Source organism: Apis cerana, linkage group LG12, assembly GCF_029169275.1.
Source record: "Apis cerana isolate GH-2021 linkage group LG12, AcerK_1.0, whole genome shotgun sequence".
NCBI lineage: Eukaryota > Metazoa > Arthropoda > Insecta > Hymenoptera > Apidae > Apis > Apis cerana.
In genome coordinates, this window is record NC_083863.1 from 8,062,528 (window position 1) to 8,079,663 (window position 17,136).

Sequence of the window (17,136 nt, forward strand, 5' to 3'; positions counted from 1 at the left end):
GTAAGAGTTAAAAAGATGGATGAATATTGGAATTAAGAGTTTGTGTCGCAGTATTTATTTCATACGCCATCCAGTTCGATTCGTAAGAATATTTTGATATTGAGATCGTCTAATCGGAATATCTTTTTTAAGATCCTTTTTTGGGGATGCGGGTGCTTCTTTCTCGATTGATGCATTGCGGCCTTTGTTATAAATATCGATTATTTCTCACATTGAATTTCATCAAAAATCACTTGTGCAATGCATCGAACGAAAAATGACTTCCCTCAAAAAAAAAAAAAAATAATCAAATCAAACTTCAGAAGCAAGATTAAAGAAGGAAGAAGTGCTGTGAAATAAAACAAACTCTAATCGGATAAGCGATTAAAAGAATTCGCTTTTCATTTACACAAGCAAGGATAATCACTCCAATTTCTTACTACGTTTCTTACTACGTTCTCGTTTCATTTTTTTTTACCGTCTCAGTAAATTTGTTGTCGTGTCATGTATCGTGGCGTTTGGGGGTGAGGGTGGGGGTGGGGGGGGCACAACTTTCTCCAAAAAAACTTATCTACTTTAACTATAATAATAATAATAATATATATATATACGAAACGATGGAGAAAAATAAAAAAAATTGTTACCTGATCGATCCATATGTGGAATCTCCTGCGATCACGTTCGCTTTTACTCTGTGACTGAATAGTTTTCACACACCAGCAGGCAGGAGTTAGCAAAAAAAAGTGTCGGGGACAACTTCTTCGATTAGGAGCGACTTTTTTTTCCAGGCCAACAATTATGTTTTGTCGATCTTTTTTTTTTTTCTTATTTCGTTATTTCTCTTTTTTTGTTTGTCCAGAGGATGCATGCAAAAATTCAAACAACAACTCGAAGGAGGGAACACAGAATGGTCGATGACGATGATGAGTGAACACGAAATGGCAATGGCGGTTTGAACTCCGGATTACAACACGGATGATCCACTTCCACGTTTCCACGAGAGAATTACCATACAAGATTTTTCGTATCCCTTCCATTTTCCATGGATTTTTTCACGAGGGTTTTAATCGAGAAAAGAGCTATTAAGAGCCTGGAATAGTCTGTAATTCAGGTGTTTATAGTTAAAAATGGTAGAGGTCTCCAAGTGTCCATTACGGATTATTAATTAAAAAGAAACTTTCAAATTTTATCGTGTTGTAAAAACTGTATAGAAAAGAGATAGGGAGAAAAGAATAATAATAATAATAATAAAAAAAAAGAATATAATTTAATAAGGAAATCACTTTTCCAGTGATCAAAAATCTTTATTTCCTTGATTTCCAGTCCTAATATGAAAAAAATATCTAAAAAAAAAAAAGACATTGTTCTTAAAAAAAAAGAATGTATCATGCACACCCAGAAATCGCTAACAATATTAACCACAGTACAAAATTACGACGAAGGATAGAAGATATGAATACGGTGAGAAAGGAAAGTGGAATGAGGGGAGATGAATGAATGAGAGGAGACATAAATAGTCGCAGGCGTGAATGGAGACAAACACTTATTACAGTTCACATTGTATTAAGTGTTCGATGTTCTTACACGCGGCAGATGCCACTATTTTTTTCTTTTTTCTTTTTCTAAGCGAGATTATACTATTATTGTAATTCTTAAAATCGAGCGATCTTCTAAACTCGTAAAACAGTAGGCCGATCATAGAAAACTTCGAACACGCATTAATAATACATGATCTTACGTTCCTTCATTAATATTTTTTTTTTTCTTTTCTTTTCTTTTTTTTTATTACAACAAATAACGCACTACGTCAAACCGTCATTTTAATAGTATCGAGATTAATCGTAGTCGCGATGCAATATTTACTTTCACTTATAAATTGTTTCTCGATTCGAACCTCTATGTATATCTATATATATATATATATATGTACGTGTACACGAATAAATAAAAGAAAAACTGATAAATAAACCTCTTTTTCTTTTTCTTTTTTCTTCTTTTTACTAAGGGTATAAATCTATTGAGAATTGTTCTCGAAGAGAACATTTTTTTCGAAAATGGACACAGCGTTGAAAATGTGATTATTGTACTTTCGATTCGATGTCCACTCGTAAGAAAATATTCTCGAGAACAGATCTCGAATATATTCGTACCCTGAACATCCGTACGCCTGTAACTCGATCGATAAGAATGTTCCGTTTTCTGTCGATTCGCAGTTATCGATCGATATATGTATACATCATATATAGAGCGTTCTGTTTCGTATCAACGATCTTGCGAATAATTCGCGGATTTGAAGTATTATTATTTTCATTTTTCGTGTACATGATCGTCTCGTAATTACTGTTAGACCGTTAAATTCGTACTATTCGGGCATTGATTAATTAGGATCATCACACCGTGGCTCGCCATAACGTGCGTCTGTGACGGTTGATAGTAGCATCAAAATGATCATTCAAGTAGTCGCACTCTCTATCATAAGTTATTAATTATCATTATTATTATTATTATTATTATTATTATTATTATTAATATTATTATTATTATCATTAGAAATAGGTACTTCCTGCACGAACGATGAGACCGATGCTTTCATCATCGTAACTTTATCAGGTTGGTCAAAGCGTTGGACGAATTTTCTTTCGATTCACAAATTTTTATTCGTTACTCTTTTAATTTCAAAATTAATCCGTTTCGAGTTATATCTTCTTCAGATATGGAAGGAACGAGACGGTTTAAGTTACAGGATAGGTGAAAATAGAATTCATAATAATTTCTCTTTCGATCGCCGATCGAACAAGATATAACTTCGAACACGAGTCGAAATCGCTTGTCCAACGCTTCGCTCGATTTCTCTCTCGTCGATGGCACTCTCTACTGCTCCACGATTTTTTTTTCACGGATTTTTTGTAAGAGAAAGGGAAGAAAGTAAGATATATATATATAAAAAAAAAAAAAAAAAAGAAAGAAAACAATGAGAAGAAAGAAGAAGAAATAAAAGCGAGAAAGAAAGAAAACACAATCCACACGATATGCAAGTACTTACAAACGTTCGAAACGTCGAGTGAACGCAAGAAAGTACAAAATTTCTCTCGTTCATCAACGTTTATTGAGCGTCTATTAAGACTGTTTCATATATATATTTTTTTTTCTTTTCATTTTCAATTTTTAATTTTTCTTTTCTCCGATCGTATCGGCATCGTGATGCTTCTGATATTTCTGTGCTGGTAAGGCAATTAAATCGAAAGGAAAGAAAAAAAAGGGAAAAAAAAGGAAAAAAAAAAAGGAAAAAAAAACAAGAGATTTAACACTTAATTAAATTCATCTTACACGTTAAACGTTTCTGTTCGTTCCTACATTTCGCACAGAATCGTCGAAGAAGATCGTGCCGATACTCGTGACGATAGATATCTCGCTGTACAAAATGTGAATTCCATTATTTCGATTAAAACACAAGTTAGTCGAATAGGGTATAGAAGGAAGAGAAACGAATGAAAATGAAAATAGAAAAAAGCGATGCAAAGGGTATGCGCACGCTTCAACGCATGGACGATTAAATCGTACAAATTATTTTTCTTTTCTTTTTTTTCTTTTTCTTTTTTTTTTTTCACGGATTCTTGCATCACGGATCTAATTAAGTTTAATTATGCCTATACCAAAAGTAGTATCACACCCTAATCGATAATTAATATATATTTATATATATTACACTAATCGTAAACATTGCAGATGACGCTACGTAGAATTAAATTAATTATGCATTCGTCGCGTCGCACGAACGGTGGACGTACAAGGAGAAAAAAAAAAAAAATTAAACGGGCAAAAAAGAGAGAAACGTCTTCGTCTTTTCTACACGTAAAAAGAAAAAAAAAAAAGCACACATAAAACCGCTTCTCGAAGCCACATCGTCAGTCTTATTGCATTTGCATATGGTCGAGAGGCAGATTTTTAATTTTAACTATTTTTCGCTTTCCTTTCTCGCAAGAGAAAAAAAGAAAGAAAGAAAAAAAAAAAAGAAACAAAAAAAGATTTGGCCGAACGATTTACTTATTTATCTTCTATTATCTTCCTAACGCCGTATGATTTATAAAACCTCGAATGAGAGAAATGACTAAGAGACAGTTAGATGCGTTAAAAAGGCCCACGTATACTCGTGATGACACCGGATCTTCCATTGTTCGCATGTGGCGCGTGTATTATAATATAGAATGTATGTTTCTATCTCTGATGGCAAGTCTGAACTCGAAACATTGCTCGACATTTCAACACCGTTAACTATGTTGTTAAAATAACAACGCGAACAAATAGTAATTGATGATGGCATATAAAAGTATCTACAAGAGAGAATATAAATGTTAGGTTAGGTTGGACAATGTTTCACTAGTCTTCAATAACGTGGCAAGAATTGATCAAATTCAAGATATAACAATATATTCGTGTTGTATTCACTATAGCAATCAACTATATATATTAACTTTGAATGTTTTAAAAGAAATCTATTTGTTCTGTTGATCGAAGAACAGAGCTAACGCTTAGAGTAAAGAAGGTAGATTTATTATTAGAGATTTTAACACATTATTATCCGGGATAGTTCGTTACATTTAAAATAATTTTTTTTTTCATTATCAATTATATTATATATTAATCATAATTATCTTTGCAAGGAATGTAAATTGTTGGACAATGAACGTTTCGTATTGATGTATTCAACTCTTTCATTACGGTGATTATCGATTTATTGAAAATTCATTAAAGTTAAGTTAATATTATTAGTCTAATAACGCATACTTTCATACAAATTCTTCATTTATTCAAATTTACTTAAACTATCTTCCTCTACTTATCTAATTCCATAATGAAAGAGTCAAATCGTGAGATTCAAATGCTCGAATCGTCGAATAAACGAAGCGTCGATCATTGTCGCCAATAGGAACGAATATGTACCTTCTCATCGAGCGTTCTCGTATTCAGACTACCATATTAAGAGAAGGACGAGATTAATACGACGAGACACGGATTGTGACATTTATCGTAAAGTTCGATTTTTTTTCTTACGCGTACAAACTCTTGCAATCCGTGTCTAATAAATTAATAATATTACAAATCTATTACGTGGTATTAATCATTCAAACATATATATATATATAAGTCACACCCAATAAGGTATACGTAAAGGTATAATAGCGTGGATGCAATGATAGTGCAAAAATGTTAGAATGATCCTGCCGTGCCAACGTAATTTATAACAATGATAATTAAAAAAAATATATATATATATATAGAAATTTTAATTTCTTTACCTGTAAATAGTTGTAGTTGAGTCTTACTTGAGAACCAGGCTAAATATCGATTAATAGAGTTGTAACAGGTGAAACAATTGAGTATCATCGTGGAGATGAGTTAGGTGAAGCACAGCAGGATTTGCTAACCATTGACAGTGATTGTTCTACGAGGTGAGTGAATATTTTTTTTTCCTTTCTTTTAGTTGGGATGTGCCATTGGTAGAATACAATTGTGCATGCAATTACTCGTCGAAGGGAGGAAGACATAATAATAGACAGGTTCAAACATGAGATCCATTAATTTCTGAACTTCATGCACAATCTCTGCGTTCACACGTTAGCAACGAAGCGGACAATTCCAGTTTTGACGTCTTGATCACTCCAGATGCTGGGGATTAATAAACAATAACAAATTTTTAAAAAATAAGCAACAATAAAAGCAGTTAGAGATAGAAAGATAGAGGTAAAAAGATAAATAAAAATAGAAATAAATTACAAAAGGAAATTATAAAACATTTAAGGATATTTTTCAAATAAACTAAAATGAAAAAAAAAAAAAACTGTGTAGTGTGAACTGCTGTGCGTTAGAAAAGTTCAAAAACAGAACTACCGTAAAACATGATGATATAACATGCTTTCTAAGGTTCTATTCTGTCGATGTTTTAACTAATTCAAATAACAATTCTCGGTATTCTAATTGTAATATTTTACTTAATGTGAAAAAAAAAAAAGAAATATTTAAGTTATCGCTAAGACATCGTCAGATGTATAATACACATAGAACAGTAAGATGCAATTATTTAGAATCCATAAGGATTACTTATTGACGAATAAATTAATGTTTTAGAAATGCATTGTGCTCAAGTACCATGCAAGGTGTATACGTGTTGAAAAAAAGGGATTGCTAAGGGAACAGATATACTAATGTATCAAGGTTAGAAAAAACATTGATGGATGTTGTTTCTTTTTTGTCGGGAAGGAAAAGTTAATGTTTAAAAGGCACTCGTAGAAAATAATTTAACAATCACAATTGTTTTGATTGCGCGGGGTCTTTTTTTCATCACTCGAAGCCACTGAAACCCGTAATATAATTGTAGAGCGACTTCAGGGTACGGTGTGATGCGGGCATGGTGGGCCTTGGTGGCAAATCTGTATTGGTTGTACTAACACCATGCACAACAGTCAAACTGGTTAAAATCTCACTTAAACGCACTTCAATTAATAACTTATCTTCGAGGCTTCCCGGGCAACGGGGAAGAACTTCGGTTTTTTGTTTAAATGCAATTGCAAGTCCGAGAACTCATTTGCAAAATGTTTTCCATAGGAAAAACACTGTCTGTTAGATTAAATGTTTGTTTTCGCGGACGTTCTATATGGGATAAATAATTAATAGTCCAAAGAACACAGCCCACATTAGAACGATCGAATGCACTGAGTCAATTGGATTCTCACCATCTGTAAACTTTCTGGCAATGAACTTTAGGGTTTCGTCGAGAAGTACCACTGGAATGGAAAACTTCATAACGGTAACCCACTCCTCGCTCGTCAGTGGGGTAACTTGGAATACAGACTGAAACAAATAAGAATTTAAATTATTACATTACATAGTTGATAAAAATAAGTATAGAGATTCTTTTTGGTTGCATCTTTTATATACCGAAAGGACATCGACGTAAAGGATGACAAAGTGGAGTGTGAAAGAAAGAGCCATGGAGGCAATGAGCCACATGTTAGACCAGGGCGGCATAGTGATGAGAGATTGATTCTCAGATAAACTGAAAGAGAAATAAAATAGAAATTGATATAAATACGAAGAGAAGAATGTTTATTTATATAATCTTACCTGTTCATAGCGTTTAACATTTCAATGGTTACGAGTACAGACAGAGCCATCGTCATGGGATGAGGATCTGTGAAAATCTTACAGTTAAGGCCCTTGAATTCCTCGCCGCCACCCATGCACGCTAAGTGATGAGTCTGAAAGTTACATCCATTGTCGTTACGATTACGATATCGAAAGTATTGATTTCCAAATAATTACCAGTTGATAATAATTCATCTGTGGGCCATTCGGACTGTACAGGAACCACCATGCAGCCGAGCCAACAGTCGCAGCACCTACATATCCGCCAATAGCCAGATAGCGGAAGAACAACCAGCCAGAAATAAGAGATTCGTCGGCTTTACGGGGAGGCTATAATATTACAATTTCATAATTACAATTTCCTTTCATATTCTCGCGATTAATTTCGTTTCTTAGCAAGGAATTACCTTGCTCATGATATCCAAATCGGGTGGATTGAAACCAAGCGCAGTAGCTGGAAGACCGTCAGTGACCAAATTGACCCACAAAAGTTGTACAGGGATTAGAGCTTCGGGAAGACCAAGGGCGGCAGTCAAGAATATACTGTAACCAAGAAAGAAGAGAATCTTAAGTACGTCGCTTATCCTTTAATTTATAATTAATATATCTGATAATAGATAATTCTTTATACGGACCTTACGACTTCACCAATATTGGAAGAAATCAGATAACGAATGAACTGTTTCATATTGTTGTAGATCGCACGACCTTCCTCAACAGCCGCGACAATGGAAGAGAAATTGTCGTCGGCCAATACCATCTCAGATGCGGATTTCGCAACAGCGGTTCCAGAACCCATAGCGATACCAATCTCAGCTTTTTTCAAAGCGGGTGCGTCATTCACACCATCGCCTGTCTATAAAATATGACAGAAAGAGAAAAGTCAAAGTTAAAGAGGTCAGATTTAATTTACTTAAAATAAAATTTATATAAACCTTATCCAGACTTGTTCTTCTCCTTGTTTTAAATAACTTACCATAGCCGAGATTTCGTTCATACTTTGCAGGAACTCAACGATCTTAGACTTGTGAGCAGGTTCCACACGGGAGAACAGACGAGCCCTGGCGCAGGCGGCCTTCTGTTCAGACGGAGGAAGATCGTCGAACTCGCGCCCAGAATACGACTTCCCGGTCGTGTCCTCGTTTTCACCGAACACACCGATACGTCTGCAGATAGCTTCCGCGGTGGCCTTGTTGTCCCCAGTAATCACGATTACGCGGATACCAGCGGCACGACACCTGGCAATGGAGTCGAATACTTCCTTACGAGGCGGGTCGAGCATACCGACGACACCGATGAACGTCAGATCCTTCTCGTACGTGTAGAACTTGGTGGAATCGTCAAGATCCATATCGTCGGGTTTCATGGGGTGGTCAGCAGTGGCAAGGGCGAGGCAGCGCAGGGTGTCTCGGCCGGTACCATACTGGCGAGTCAGTTCTAAGATGCGGTTCTTCAAAGTGGACGTGAGAGGGACCTTGTTAGACCCGACACGGGCGTGCGTGCACCTGTCCAGCACACCCTCTGGGGCGCCTTTGACGAAGAGTTTGGGCCCGGTGCCCAATTTGGTCGGTTTCAAGGGCGAACAGTAAGAGGACATAGATTTACGGTCGCGAGAGAATTCCAAGGTGAATTCCTTCTTCCATTTCGTCTCTATGTCCTGTCTTACAGCGATGGCCGCGTTACGCCTGTCCAACCCGCCCTTCGAGACACCGTAAGGATTGATTTTCTCCGCGAGAACGATGAGGGCAGTCTCGGTTGCCTCGCCGACTTTCTCGAATGCTTGTTTGAATTCGTTGAAGTCGATGGCGGAATCGTTACACATGATACAGATAGTGCCGATCTCGTGGAGCGTTTCGTAGTCTTGGCCGCGAATCTTCTTGCCTCTCAAAAATATTTCACCGACCGGTTCGTAGGTGGAGCCGGTGATCTCGAACTCGTGGAAGCTGCTGTCGTTCCCCTCGATCTTGTCGAAGATGAACATACTGTCGTAACAATTGTTCGCAAATTAATGTCAAGCAAGAAGGGGTGAACGCTTAGAGATCAAGTTTCTATCTTCGACTCACCGACTGACAGACATCTGATTGGTAGTCAATGTACCAGTCTTGTCCGAGCATATGACGGAGGTGCAGCCAAGGGTCTCGACGGATGGCAATGATCGGACGATGGCATTCTTCTTCGCCATACGACGCGTGCCCAGAGCCAAACACGTGGTGATCACGGCCGGCAAACCTTCGGGGATGGCGGCTACGGCAAGAGCAACGGCAATCTTGAAATAGTAGATGGCGCCCTTGATCCACGATCCACCGTGCGCGGGGTCGTTGAAGTGTCCGATATTGATGGCCCAGACAGCCACGCAGATCACCGAGATAACCTTCGATAATTGTTCGCCGAACTCGTCCAGCTTTTGCTGGAGGGGCGTCTTGATCTCCTCCGTCTCGGACATCTCGGTACGAATCTTACCAATCGCGGTGTTCAACCCCGTCCCAATCACCACGCCGCGAGCTTTGCCCGCGGCTACGTTCGTGCCGGAGAACAAGATGTTCTTCTTGTCCTGTGTAACCAAACAGACGGGATTATATTAACCCTGAATGAAAAAAGGAGCAGTAATACAATCGATGCAATGGTAACCTGATTGACGGCACGTGGGTCGGGCACAGGGTCCGTGTGCTTGATAACCGAGACCGATTCACCGGTCAGGATAGACTGGTCGATCCTGAGGGTGGTCGAGAAGATCTTGGTTAGACGGATATCGGCAGGGATCTTGTCACCGACCGACACTTCGACCACATCGCCGGGCACGATCTCCTTGGCGCGAATCCTCTGGACACCGGGCTTGTCCATGCGCAGCACTTTGCCCATCTCGGGCTCGTACTCCTTCAACGCCTCGATCGCAGATTCGGCGTTGCGCTCCTGCCACACACCGACCACGGCGTTGGCGATCAGGATGAGCAAAATAACGAAGGGCTCGACGAAGGCCGTGAACGCATCCTCGTGCTCTTCAAATAAAGCTAATACCTGTGGGACAAACCGATTACATTCCGTTATATTATTCGTGGAGAGGATTAATGATAATCCTCTCTGCCTGACGTTTATTTTTACCATTTTAATGCACCGCGATAAAACTTATATCGGCCCAGTAAAAAGTTTGCCTTAAAAGACGCGCAATCGATAAGTTAGAGGGCACTGTAATTTTTGCAACGCATGTAGGTAATAAAAAAGGAAAAAGAAAAATTATGGCGACACGTATCCATAAATATATCGAGCAACGGAATATTAAAAAGAACACAAAGTTATGAAATTATAGTATGCAGAATACACGTAGTGTACGATGTGTATATATGATACGATTCGAAAATATCGTTATTGCAAACTTGAAAACTCTCGTAAATGGAATCGTCTTGCTGAACAGTGATAAGAAAAATGTTAAAGAAAAGAAGGAAGAAGGTTAGTGACGATACGTTCCTGTACAGAACAGGTCGTTGACATTCATCTAATCTGTTTATCCAAGACATATTAAAAACATAATAACGAAATAAAAAGATAAATAACAAAGATGCTCGAGCTAAACTTACTCAAAGTTGTCCCCCATTTTATCTCTCATCTCAAATCTTTCGAACTTTTATATCTCTAGCATTCGTCGAAAAATTTTTAAACGTAAGGATAACCATACAGGTCTGGTTCATACAGCTCGGTGATAGATCGATAAGCTCTATTTTTTCACCTTTGAAACCAGATGTATTTATAATAAGTGAGCCTTGAACCCCCCCTTCAAGGGGGGTAAACATAGTACATACAACTTGGAAGCTAACTAATAATTACTTATAGCAGCTCGCGACGAGCATAATGCACGACTTCGATTTTTATTAATTATCGTCGTTCCGCGTCATAATCTAAAAATAAATAATAACCGGTTGTTGCATTCGATCATTTATCCTCGATAAATGGCAAGGTTCAACGTTTTCCAAACGGCGATTCACGGATTCCTTTCTATCGATTATAATTCTATCATCATCATCATCATCATTATTGATGTAAAGTAGTTTAGATCGTTATAAAATTTCGTTAATTTCGATCGATTCGATGGGAGATTTCCTTTCTTCGATGCACTATCGGTGGAAATTAATTGTATTCAATGGATAATGGTTTTAATTATTACACAACCTGCATAATTACGAGAGATTGATGAATATACGTACAAAAGAAATAATAGCGGCTAATAGAAGAATCTTAACTAGAAGGTCGTCGAATTGCTCCAGGACGAGTTGCCATATGGACTTTCCTGAAATTTAGCAAGCAGAAATGTATTAAACTTTCTTTTTTAAACAATTTTTAGACGATCGTATTTCCAGTAAGCGGACAAATTGGCATTTTTCCTTTGAATACAATTCAAAAATTCACTCCAACGATAAAATAAACGAAACGAGAAGAAGATGAAGACATTATACAACCTGTTGACTCCGCGATTCCCTCTTTGCACACAGTCGAGTGTGCAAAAAGAAAGAGAAACGAGCGAAGGAAAATGGGGGAGAAAAAGATGGTGGAAAAAAAAAAGATGGCGGAACGAAGAATAATCGGGAGCAGACCCCGTCCTTGATAGCAAGTGCCTTTTGCCAACATGCAATTGACGTCACGTCGCTCCAACGTGCTCTCTACGGTCGACGATTTCATTAATTGTAATCTACGAGCAGAGACGAGTGAAAATCCGATTGCCGGTCAATTATAGGAACGCGTTTCTGCCTCGTCATCCTCTCTCCCGCGCTTTCGACCATCTTCCTCCATCCCTCCTTCCATCAGGGGCCACATTAACGTTCTAATTTTGTTATGTCGTACAATTTTTTTTTTTTATCAATACCTGCACAATTCACTTTACCTATTATTACGCTCGCTTCGTTTACAATGTTTCGATATCGTTTGGGAGAAAAATTGGATTTCCAATGCGATTGATAATTTATAAAATAATTTTAATTACTTTCAGCGAATGAGCAAAGGAGGGGGATACGTGAGAATATCGTTGAAACGATGAATCGAAAAGTTGTGACACGACGCAACACGATTTTGCGACGGCAATATGTCATCAGTCGTCCCTTTCGTCGTCTCTTGTGCAAGCATCAGTTTCATCACCGTATTTGTCTACGCAACACGGATATTGTTAGTCGATCAATGACGCTCGATATCGGAACGAGCAACGACAAAGATGAAGAAAGAAAGAGGGAAAGAGAGAGAGAGAAGCCGAAACCGAAAGCAAAATCAAGAATTCGATGCGATTACGTTCTGTAGAAAGAGGCGTAATTAATGCAGCCACGATTGGCTCGGTTCGACGTCAAGGATGATCCTTTGGAGGAGAAATTAGCCACAACGGAAGTGCGTGAAACGAAAAAATAATGAGGAGGATCGTTCTTCGGAAAACGGTCTCGAGAAGAGTTTGCTCGAAAGGCAGCCATTATCCGGTAATTCAGTTCTCGAAATGAGGGACCAGGGAGTTTGGAGAATTCCAATTTCGAAGTTCTAGAAAGGAAGAGAAACCGAATGAATCGTTTCGGGCCACCAAGTTTCGGGGTAATTTCATCGAGTTAAATCGAGTTACGAGTGATTCGTTTCGAGTGAACAAATTTGTACATCGTTAGTTGTTATTTGGCCACATAAAAATACGAAATATTGGAATCGAAGTCGAGCTCGATTCGATCCAACATCGCGTATTAAGAAATCTAGTATTCAACTTTCATGTTAAGATGGAACAGAATTTTATAATTCAAAAAACTTCACGAGTTTACACCAAGAAAGTCTCGATCATTGATCCACAATTTCAAATGCTCCAGCGACACGAATCTTCTTAACTCATAAAAATTAAATCCACTGATTAAAGCCACTGAATCTCAATCTCCTTCGAGCCATCGAGATTCGAAGCTAATCCAAAGTACCCTTGGCAATCACCCCATTCTTAAGACTGGAAAGCCAAGGTCGACCTTAACGAAGGATATACAGGCCACCTTATGGCTCGCCGGCCAATCGAGCGTAATATTAACTCGCAATTATCGGCGAATTAAATGGCGACCGACACGTTTACTCCCCTCCCCTCTTTCTATTCCACAATCGTGCGTAGACGAGAAACGGTAATGTAGACGGGGGCTTTGATACGTGCTTTGATAACCATCGAGTCGCACATCATCGTGCCTTCTCAACGTGTAGCCTAAGTGCTTCACATCGAAATGAATTTGCCTCATTTTGCCTCCGTTACGAGGGCCCCTTTTGCATCGTTTCTCATTTTCTCGATAACGGAAGGATCGAGTGTGATAAGGATGGATTAATAAGGACGATTCGTTGGAATATATCTGGAATTTGGGAGAAGTTTCTTTAATTTCGGATACGTGAAAACGGAAAAATTCTCAGAGATGGAAAACAAAGGATTCTTCAAAAGGAAGTTAGGGTCTTGGAGAAAGGATTTATTTCCTTTGGAGTAATCGTATTACTTTAGCTTTAAACCATTTGATTCTCCTTTTTGTTACGTTCGTTGTTACTCGTTAGAGGAGAGATATGCATGGAATTGATATCTCATTTCGCGATGTCGAAACATCTTAGAAACCTTTTACGACAGCTCAATAATGGAATGTGTAAATACGTTACAGGACAGGATGATCTGATATTTAACACTTTCGTAAGGCTTCATCGTTCCATTTTAATTTTAAATTCCAGCCCTTCGTTTTCTAAAATTGAAAAAAATATATTTATACAGCTAATTTCTAAGGAATCGAAAGATACGTTAAATCATGCGGTAAATATGTGGAAAGAAGCCTCAATTTCGCATGATCCGAAACCTTTGGGAGAACTTACAACTGCCAGAACTACTACAAGAACAGGCATTGCACGAACTATGTTCCTTTCCTTCCTTTAAATGTCAGTAGTAACGTCTAAAGTGAGTCATCAATGCGAACAGTTGATGGAGGGTCTTAAGATAGAATTACGATAGAATTTTTTCTTGGAAGAGGTTACAAAGAAATTTAATTCGATTTAATTTAAAATAATGGGAAAGAAGAAAGACGAGTTGATCGTAAAAGATAATGTCATTTAAAGTATCCAAATGTTCTTTGCGATATTTCTTCGTTTATCTTAATCCCGATCCGCTTTTGCCGTAAAATATTCGATCGTTATCCGGACAAACCAGAGATTTATCCCAAGACACTCGAGAAAAAATCAATGCCAATTTGTTAACAGAACAAGCTTACCGTGTCGATCGTCGTAGTGGGGAGAAATTTTTCGTTGAAAATAACTTACCCTCCTCGGCCGGCAATTCTGAAACAGACAAGATAAAACAGGAATAAATAACACGTTAAACGATCGATTTCACGTTAAATTATTACGATTGATAATCAAATATATTTCATATTTAATTTTCTAAGCAAACATATAATATAAAACGCATATAATATTAAACATTAATGAATTGTATAAAGACAATAAATCAAAATGAAGAAAATTTCACAACGAAGAAAAGTATTAATATTAAATACAAAATATATAAAATGTTCAGATCATCGTAATCAATTTGTAATTCCATTGAAATAATTACAATCTCATCAAATATAAAAGACAGAGAGAGAGAGAAAAAAAGAAAATTCGAGGACAAGTCTCTTAGAGACTTAACGAAAAAAAAAACAGTTGTTGCATGCAATCTGGCTTAAGCTGCACCGGCTCGCAGCATCTTCTTTAAGCTGGCCTACTTCGAATTCCTGAAGCATCGTTCGCTTACTGCATCGCAAACAACGTTTTCCTGGTCGATAATAAACGCCCTTACACGGTGACGGCCCATCGACACGTATCTCCGTGACAACCGATAAAAACCCCGGGAGGGTAAAAAAATAAAAAGAGAAGAAGAGTATGGCAAAACTGTAGGGATTTTTTCAACGAAGAAACCATAGGGCGAGAACGAAAACGAGATCTTGACACGCGTAGATTTCGAAGGCGCCATCGATGTGTCGATTCAGATGGACACACGTGGAAAAGATACTTTGAATTTTTGTAGAAGTCGATTTTAATTTGTGGAATTTAATGATGGGATCACTTTTTCCTCGATAGAAAATTAAATTACGCTGTATTAAGAGTGTACAATGATCTACTTTTATTTTCCCTTTTAAAGAAATGTTTATAGATTGATTTCCTTTTGACGCGTTACTCTAAAAATCGTTTAAAAAAATAATTTTCGTGAAAAAAACATATATTTTATATCTTGAAAAGTTCTTTTGGAACAATTTTATTCGAGTTTCCTTTTTCCCTCGATTCAGAAGGTTAAGTTAAATGAAACGAAACCGGTGGAGAGAAACGAGTTTCGAGAAGTGGATCGAAGACAAAGGCGATTCCGCTTCACAATTTCTGTCGAATCCGCGGGATTCAATTGTTTTTCGGCTGAATTCTCCGAGAAATACGATCCAAAAGATAGGGGACGAACCCTCATTTTCTATCGACTTCTAGCGAAAAGAAAAAAAATTGTTTCTTCGGATATTTCAATTTTAACGGGAAAACTTTAAAAGCACTCAAACTGCGAAGCGGGTTATGTAAATTTGGTATTACTTTTTCGCAAGAAATAACCTATATTCTTCGCCATCTTTATATCTATTTTTATCCTGAAACTACTTACGAACAATTAATTTCCTTTCAACTATTTATTTACGAAATAATTAATATCAATAAAATGTTAATTTTCATGTCACGATCTTTACATCTTTATCATCTCTATCTAATAAGAATATAAAAAGATCTAATTATTTGATATATCTTTTACGCTATTGTGACACTTTTCGCTTAATTAAAACGGACAGGAAATCAATGATAATGACATTTACAATTTCGTTATTAAATACTTCGAGATCCATCCGTCAACAGCAAGACAACAATTCGTAAAACGCGATCGCGATTCAGAGAAATGAAAGCCTATTCAAAAAAACTAAACGAAGAAACCCAAGCACACACACATATACAACTTTTATTTGGATCATTCAACCTCGATTCGGCCCGCTATTAATCCCTAACACAACAGCTAATGATTTCTCGGTATCGATACTTAAAATAACTACCCGTTTGAAGCATCCGCGGTATTGCCGTCGCAGAATTCGATACTCGCGATGCTAATGGATCCAATGTTTCGATAGAGGCAGCGATTGCACAAAATTCGTCACCGTTCGTGCTTCCAAGTGGTACGAGTCCGCGTATCATCCGTGATGTCTCGATTAATTCCTCCATCATCGTTTCTTCGCAGAATGTAAAATTTTTCCCATATAAATTATCGTTTATTACGATACACATCAGAAAATAATGTGCGATTCAAATGATTTCGTTTTCTGTGTAACAAGTTTGTTCAATGAAATAATCACCGCTGTGAAAACGGAGCGTATAACATCGAAGTGAGTTTTTTAATTTTAAGCGAAGAATCGACGCTGATCGATCTTCAGATTCAAAGGGATGGATCAAGGGAAGGTTAAAGGGTTAAGGAGTTAAAGAAATTGAAAAGGTGAATAGTTGGAGAGTATTTTTCACGTTGGAAGGGAAGCGAAAGGTGAATGTTGGGAATTTTCGTACGAGGAAGTGGCGCGCAGCCAAAAGGATTGGAGTTCCTTGCATTCTACGGATAACAGATTCGATGGTGTGGAATTCCCAGCAATTGATTTCAAGCAAGATCGACCGATATATTTATAATATTTAATCAAGTGATTTTTTTTCTTTTTTTAATGATCGAATAACGCTTCATTAAACGTGCAATTCACGCGTGTGTATCAAGGCACGCGTTGCACATGATTTTCACAATCACGTCAATTGATATCTGTTGACACGTTAACAAGTTGTTTCAATTAAAATGGATCAAACTATAATTGCAAAAATGCAATCTATCGTTGCAATCAAGCATACGTATCTTCGCATATATCGTATTGCACATTTATAAATATAAATTAAAAATTGTGAAATCAAAGGAAAAACACTCCCGCCAATCTCTTCATTCCGTAACTCATCCTCGCCCTATATCTCCTC

General features: G+C 37.5%; 1 protein-coding gene across 17 annotated transcripts in view; it reads right to left on the bottom strand.

Annotated features, from left to right (window-relative positions):
- Positions 1 to 17,136, bottom strand: part of LOC107998938 (calcium-transporting ATPase sarcoplasmic/endoplasmic reticulum type) — a 43,154-nt gene that overhangs the window by 4,985 nt on the left and 21,033 nt on the right. For 9 of the 17 annotated variants that reach the window (XM_062082942.1, XM_062082949.1, XM_062082945.1 and 6 more), the window contains 11 exons: positions 14,392 to 14,409; positions 11,319 to 11,401; positions 9,751 to 10,137; positions 9,186 to 9,673; positions 8,099 to 9,104; positions 7,758 to 7,978; positions 7,530 to 7,665; positions 7,300 to 7,452; positions 7,102 to 7,235; positions 6,916 to 7,033; positions 6,711 to 6,828 (listed from right to left, as the gene is read on the bottom strand). In XM_062082942.1, coding sequence (XP_061938926.1) covers positions 6,711 to 6,828; positions 6,916 to 7,033; positions 7,102 to 7,235; positions 7,300 to 7,452; positions 7,530 to 7,665; positions 7,758 to 7,978; positions 8,099 to 9,104; positions 9,186 to 9,673; positions 9,751 to 10,137; positions 11,319 to 11,401; positions 14,392 to 14,409 — 2,862 coding nt within the window. Of the gene's footprint in view, positions 1 to 1,242; positions 6,829 to 6,915; positions 7,034 to 7,101; positions 7,236 to 7,299; positions 7,453 to 7,529; positions 7,666 to 7,757; positions 7,979 to 8,098; positions 9,105 to 9,185; positions 9,674 to 9,750; positions 10,138 to 11,318; positions 11,402 to 14,391; positions 14,410 to 17,136 lie in introns of those variants that run through there. The other 8 variants (XM_017058496.3, XM_062082940.1, XM_017058499.3 and 5 more) reach the window with 2 other exon arrangements.